At 43.7% G+C, this 7,500-nt stretch overlaps 2 protein-coding genes across 2 annotated transcripts in view; both read right to left on the bottom strand.

Moving 5' to 3' along the window:
* Positions 1–971: 971 nt before the first annotated feature.
* Positions 972–2,446, bottom strand: LOC125026660 (glycine, alanine and asparagine-rich protein-like). The gene is made up of 2 exons (XM_047615240.1): positions 2,386–2,446; positions 972–2,297 (listed from the first exon to the last, which is right to left on the bottom strand). Exons 1-2 carry the CDS (start codon positions 2,405–2,407, stop codon positions 1,075–1,077), a joined length of 1,245 nt encoding a protein of 414 aa, XP_047471196.1. The 5' UTR covers positions 2,408–2,446; the 3' UTR covers positions 972–1,074.
* A 4,477-nt stretch (positions 2,447–6,923) lies between these two features.
* LOC125026632 (glycine, alanine and asparagine-rich protein-like) overlaps positions 6,924–7,500 on the bottom strand; it is a 1,478-nt gene continuing 901 nt past the window's right edge. The window contains exon 2 of the mRNA XM_047615209.1: positions 6,924–7,500. This exon is cut by the window's right edge and continues 791 nt beyond it. Coding sequence (XP_047471165.1) covers positions 7,027–7,500 — 474 coding nt within the window. The 3' untranslated portion in view covers positions 6,924–7,026.

Below are 7,500 nucleotides of genomic sequence, written 5' to 3' on the forward strand. Positions count from 1 at the left end.
TTACAACCCTGAAGCCCTTTCGTAAGTATGTAAGTGTTATCTTCATCTTTAGTTATAACTTCTTCCCAATTATTTTTATTAACAAGTTGAAAATTATAGTCAGTCATAATAATTCATTTTGTTTTCCATTTCTTTGTTTATATAATTTGCTCATTTTAACTTGATTATCCTTTTTTCCTTTTATATTCATTGAGTTTTCCATAGTGTCCATACTCCTTCCTTTAAAACGATTAAAATTAAATAAAACAATATAAAGTCAAAGAATGAAATCAACCAAGGATAAGCCAAAACCAAAAATTAAAGGAAGGCCTGAGATTCGTCAAGATGGGGTATATTCTCAGAAGTTACAATCATATACCACATCCTAACTGGCCTCTTGTAAACAATGAAAACATACTTATCTCTCTCCCGCAGACTCAAGAAAAACACCAGTGAGGCGTTCAGTGAGGCCGGGCGCTCCGTGAACCACACTGAACGGACAAGCAAAACAACACAAGAGAGAGTTTGGCGGCGAGGCTATGGTTTATATCTCTTCGTTTATCTTTTCGTAAAAATGATTTTAAATGAAACAAATGAAAATATAAGTGAAACTTATCAACTATTAAAAGAAATTGAGAATAAAATGGAGGCCCTAAAAGAAAGTTAAAAAAAAGAAAAAGTAAAAGATTAGAGAGAAGTTAAAAAAAAGCTCCATGGATGAGATCCGCACAGGTGGCTGCCAAATACGCCACAGATGGTGCTGCTGCTGTCAAGAGGGGGGGGGGGGGGTTGTCCTAGTCTGGGCTTCCGTAACAAGTAGGGTACATCACGTCCACCACAGTCCCCAGCCGCTGCACCATGGCGGCCGCCGTGCAGGAATTTCATGTATACTCTCAAAATTACTGAGCAGATGTTGTTGCATGCTGGATCAAATACTTTAACAGACATAATATCTTCCAGTACAATAATACTAGGTTTATTAAAACAAAATATCAATTTGATATATATTTTTGCAAAAATATAGAATATCTACTAAGCGCTGAAATATACATGCGTTTACTGAGGAGCCAGTTTAGGAAGCGAATGAGAGTCCGTTTAGAAAGGAGCGCCGTAGGTGGCAGCCGGAGCGGCAGCTCCGTTGCCGTTTCCGTTGCCATTGAAGCCATTGCTGTTGTATCCGTTGCCATTGAAACCGCTTCTCCCATTGCCGTTTCCGTTGCCATTGAAACCATTGCCATTTCCGTTGCCATTAAAGCCATTGCCGTTGTATCCGTTTCCATTACCGTTCCTTCCATTTCCATTTGTTCGGAGACCATTGCCATTGTACCTGTTACCATTTCCATTGCCATTCCTTCCATTGCCATTGTACCTGTTGCCATTTCCATTGCCATTCCTTCCATTGCCGTTACCATTGGATCTATATCCATTGCCGTTGAAACCATTTCCATTGACACCGTTCGCTCCTTTGCCATTAGCAGCATAGCCGTTCCTGCCATTGCCATTGGAGACTCCGTTGCCGTTGCCATTAGCAGCATAGCCGTTCCTGCCATTGGAGACGCCGTTGCCGTTGCCATTAGCAGCATAGCCGTTCCTGCCATTGCCATTGGAGACGCCGTTGCCGTTGCCATTAGCTGCATAGCCGTTCCTGCCATTGCCATTAGCGCCGTTGCCGTTGCTGTTTGAGCGATATCCATTTCCATTGGTGGCTCCGTTGCCATTCCTTCTGTTTCCGTTGGCTCCATATCCGTTTCCGTTTCCGTTGAGGATGCCGTTGGTGGCGGCAGCATAAGCATAACCGGCGTCGGGAACGACTCCGATGAGTTCGTTGACGGAGTAGAAGCTCTCAGCTTGAGAACAGTCCACGTTGAACCACCAGTCACATACCAGGTACTGCTGGTTGAAGATGGTACCGTTGGGGCACAGGAACGAGTCCTGTTGGCGCCTGAGGGCGCGGTCCTGGCAGATATGGAACACCTGGCAGCCGGCTTCAGCTGCAGTGTCGGCGTAATAACCTTGCACCGCCTGGGCATCGCACGAGAAGCCGGTGTCGGGCACGGAAGCCAAGATGGGGTAGTCCTCGCCGGGGACGCCGCCCCCGGGAATGTTCTCGGCCAAAGCGGCAATCTCAGGATCTACTCCATATCCGCCATTTGGCAGTCCATAGGTGTTGCTTGGTGCAGAGTAACCGTTACTTGGGGCACCAAAACCGTTTGAGGCTCCATTCGATGCTCCAAAGCCAAAACCGTTTGAGAACCCTCCGTTTGGGGCTCCATAGGTATTGGATGGCGGTATGTCTGCAGAGATAACGCTCACCAAAACTAAAAGAGAAAGAAAGGGGGGTCAGAGAATCTTCAAATACACGACCATTACTGGATAACTTGTATATTCAAGTGCTCCTATACTTACCACAAAGAAGTATGATCCTCATGTTGATCTCGGCACAGTGCACAACAATGCAGAATGCAAATATGAGAAGTGTATCTGAAGACGAGAAAGGAGGCAGTGAGATGAGGTGAGCTTCGCCTGACTCGACTTTTATACCCTGCGTCCGAGTCAGCTCCGCCCTCTTTTCCACTCTCACTTTATTTCAGCAATTTCTTGGTTATTTATTGAGACAAAGCAACACATGTTAATCTCACGCTTTTGTCGTGGTGAAATATTTTCTTCTCATTATATATATATATATATATATACATATATATATATAATTTTTTTCGTTTCTTTTTTTTTTTTTAGATAAACTGAGGTTGATATTGATATCCTGCAATACAGGTTCACTTCCCTCACCTATACCCACGTTTATATTATAAAAATGATGTGCAGCCCATATGTTTTCTGTATAAATATCTGCACCTATATATGCATGCGTATTAACATGTGTACTTATTATTTTTACTTATTGTGCATGCGGTGATAACTACATACTGAGAATTACTGAGAGGCGTTAGTCACATTCCAACAAGGTATACACATGGAATGAATTGAGAGACGGCCTATTGATAACAGCATAAGATATAATGAATAAATTAATTAATAAAGTGAACTAGTAAATCTACTAAAAAAGAAAAGTTATCTTAAAGATGTGATGGCTGTTTTATATGTACACATATATGTTATTATGCCTAAATGTTTACATGAAATGTATGCATTTATGTATGTATGTCTGTATGAATATAAAAATGCATAAACATACATACATATGTATATATATGTATGTGTATGTGTGTTTGTCTGTGTTTGTATATAAATGCGTGTTCATATAAGTAAATATATGAATTCACGTAAGCACATCTATTTTTTACGTTTATATACATACTTACATATATATATATAGATATATATATATTAATTAAATTTAAATATATATACAAATACACACACACACACACACACACATATATATATGTGCATATATACACACAATTATACATGCATATATATATATATATATATATATATATATATTACACACACACATATGTATAGACATATATATGAACACACACACACATTATATATATGTGTGTATATACATATATATATATATATATATATATATATATATATTTAATCATATACATATATGCATATATATATATATATATATATATATATATATATATGCATATATCTACATACACAAACACATACACACACACACATATATATATATGTCATCATCATCATCATTTGGGAGCTAATGCCGGCAGGGGCGCATAGCCGCATCAACCCTTTGCTTCCACCTACGAGGGTCCCTCATGGCGAGCCGCCAGGCAGGGGCCCGGTCCATCTCTAGTTCCTCACGACAGGGTTGATCGATCTGCTCAAGCCACGACCTGCTCGGTCGTCCCACAGGCCTCCTCCACCCAGGGTTGTCACGGACAGAGACAACCTGATGGGTAGGGTCATCCTGTGGGAATCGAGCCAAGTGGTCGTATAGCCTGAGTTGGGGATCACGGATTGTGCAAGTAACAGGTCCTGTACCGGTCTCACGGTGCAGCCATTGGTTGGACACATGGTCCGGCACAAGGATCTGTTACAAAAGGCATCAAGACGAGATTCCAGAGCACAAGATAGCGTCCAAGTTTCATTACCATATAGTAAAACTGGCAGTATCAGGGCCTTGAAAACACGCAGCTTGGTCCTTCTGCACAGGTACCGGCATCTCCAAATACTCTTGTCGAGAAATTTCATGACTGACCCTCTACTGACTTCCTGGTCTCACAGCCCAGAGTAGTGAACTGCACTATTGATGTATATAAAACTCTCTATGACTTCGATGTTTTCACCGCACAGGGTCTCCTAGTAGGCCCACAAAATCCTGGATCTTGGTCTTGGTCCAGGAGACCTCTAGCCCCAGGGGCTTCACTTCATTGCTAAATGCATCAAGAGTCGCCACTAGGGTTTCCAGAGATTCAGATAGAATGGCAACATCATCAGCAAAGTCAAGGTCTGTAACCTTGATATTGCCCAGAGTTGCTCCACAGTGACTTTGGACAGTAGCTCTACCCAGTATCAATCCATGCAAGTGTTGAAAAGTGTTGGTGCAAGAACACAGCCTTGCCTCATGCCTGAACTAACAGGGAAGAAGCTCGACAGGCCTCCATCACACTTTTTAACACTTTCAGTGCCTGTATACAGGTTTGCTATTAATCCAACAATCCTTGTTGGAATTCCTCTTAGCCTCAGGATCTCCCAGAGGGATTCTTGCTGCACTGTATCAAACGCCTTCTTGAGGTCGATGTAGGCTGCGAGCATCCCACGTCCGAACCCACGACGGCGCTCTACAATGACTTGAAGCGCCAGGATGCAGTCTATTGTGAACTTACCAGGAATGAATCCAGAGTGCTCCAGCCTTTGGTGCCTCAGCAGGTGGTCTCTGATACGTCTCAGTAGGATGTGTGTGAGTACCTTGCCTGGTACACTGAGTAGTGTAATGCCTCGGGGATTGCTGCAGCCCCAGCGATTCCCTTTCCCCCTGACCTCAGCAGGTCAGGGGGAATGGTACCAATCTGCCAGATGGCAGACAGGACTGCATGCAAGCCCCTTGCCATAGGTTCTCCACCAGCTTTTAACAATTTAGCTGGGATGCCACAAACACCTGCTGCTCAACCACTCTTCAGCTTGGAGATTGCCCCTCTGACTTCAGTCAGGGAGGGTGGATCCTCGCTGATGGGTGGGTCTGGCAGAGGAATCTCAACATTACCCTGCATCCATGTTAACTGTTGGTGGATCAACCTGATACAACTGCTCAAAATACTCAGCCCAACGCCTTGAAATCCCCATCAGGATCTGAGATTATCTAGCCACTTGCTGAGTGGACTGCAGTCGTCTGTGAGGAGGGCTTGGAGTTCAGCTTTCTCTAGGGCTTGGTAGGCAGGACGAAGGTCATTTACTAAGAAATGGCTCCTCTGCAAGATTACTTGATAAACTGCTGTTCCTTATCCCTTCTCAACAGTGACCTAGTCCTGCGCACCAGAGAACGGTGCAAGTTGCGATCCCCTGACAATCGAGCCACACGACAAGCATCTGTGGCTTCCAGTGTCTCCTGCGAGATGGAATTCTGTCTTGCTCTTGGGCGTTCACCAATGGATTCCTGAGCTGCATCAAACGTTTCACGCTTGAAGGTATCCCACATAAGAACAGGGTCTGTCAGGCCCTCGAGTGCTGTGAGACGACCAGAGATAGCCTCGGCAAACCCCTGGGCACACTCGTCCTCCCTCAGTCTGTCCAAATGAAACACCCTAGGGTGTTCATTTGGGCGACGGGGGGTTATAAAGTGGACCCGGAGAGTAGCCACAACTAATCTATGATCAGTTCCACAGAACTAGGCGCTTCGATACACTCTGCAGTTCTGGAGGATCCTCCACCGAGTGCTAACGAGGATGTGGTCGATTTCCTTGGCCACACTACTCATATCGGTGTACCAAGTCCAACGATGCGGGTCAGAACGCTGATACCAGGAGCCAGAAATCCTCAATTTCTGGGACCTAGCAAAGTCATGGAAAAGGAGGCTATTCTCGCTGCCAGCATCAGCTCCTGAGCCATGAGGACCGACAGACATCTCATAGCCAGCTTGATCGCAGCCGGATCCTGAAGCACATTTACTTAATCAGGTCTGTCAAACACTGTCGAAGCAGATTTTGAAAATTTACATCAGTAATGATCATCCATGTTCTGGGCACAAAAAAAATGTGTAATGTTTACCCGATTGCACCATGAATGATCTGCGTTTCAAAGGTCCCGGTTCACTCACATTTCGTCATAAGCCTTTTTCATGATTTCAGACTGAATAATATTAATTTGCCGTAATATCTGCTGGTTTAAATGTTTAGAATATGGAAATAGATGAAGATTAGTTAAACTAATATTTATTTCCGGTTGTGAACAAGCTCCGTTACTCTCTAATTTTCTTCCAGGCTGTTAGGTTTTGTGGAAGGTGCCCTGGAGGATCTTGTAATTTTTTTAATGGCGAATTTATCTCAACACAGAAGCGCCCTATGAAACCAAGGACTATTTTTGGATATATTTTATGGTCTCATAAAATGGGAAGGGCCGCCGTTGGTAAGAGATCACGAGAGTAATGGGATGGGAACCTATCCTAACGTCTGTTAAAGGATTAACGGTTGGAGTCCAGACCTTGTTCTCTGCAGTTGTGGGTCTGATGCTCCATCAGCTCTTTGCTCTATGAAACTCTTGACATTTTCTTTTTCCCTTTGCAGCATACATCCTTTTACTTTAAATCCTATTGCATGCATTAATCTATGAAATACGAATAAAGATAATGAAAGGTCTACTCTTCCATTCAGGAATCTAATATGATTCAGTTTTACGTCACGAACTTGCTCGCAAGGGTAGGACGGTGCCTTGTTTGAAGGCTTCGGTTGTGACAGGTGGCGGCCGTTGCCCCGAATGGATGTCCCAGACCATATGAAAACAAATTATCAATTTGATATTTATTTTTGCAAAAATATAGAATATCTATTAAGCGCTGAAATATACATGCGTTTACTAAGGAGCCAGTTTAGGAAGAGAACGAGAGTCTGTTTAGAAAGGAGCGCCGTAGGAGGCAGCCGGAGCGGCAGCTCCGTTGCCGTTTCCGTTGCCATTGAAGCCATTGCCGTTATATCCGTTGCCATTGAAGGCGCTCCTCCCATTGCCGTTTCCGTTGCCATTGAAGCCATTGCCATTATATCCGTTTCTATTACCTTTGCCGTTCCTTCCATTTCCATTTGTTCGGAGACCATTGCCATTGTACCTTTTACCATTTCCATTGCCATTCCTTCCATTGCCATTGTACCTATTGCCATTCCCATTGCCATTCCTTCCATTGCCGTTACCATTGGATCTATATCCATTGCTGTTGAAACCATTTCCATTGACACCGTTCGCTCCATTACCATTAGCAGCATAGCCGTTCCTGCCATTGCCATTGGAGACTCCGTTGCCGTTTCCATTAGCAGCATAGCCGTTCCTGCCATTGCCATTGGAGACTCCGTTGCCGTTTCCATTAGCAGCATA

This window comes from Penaeus chinensis, chromosome 6, assembly GCF_019202785.1.
Source record: "Penaeus chinensis breed Huanghai No. 1 chromosome 6, ASM1920278v2, whole genome shotgun sequence".
NCBI lineage: Eukaryota > Metazoa > Arthropoda > Malacostraca > Decapoda > Penaeidae > Penaeus > Penaeus chinensis.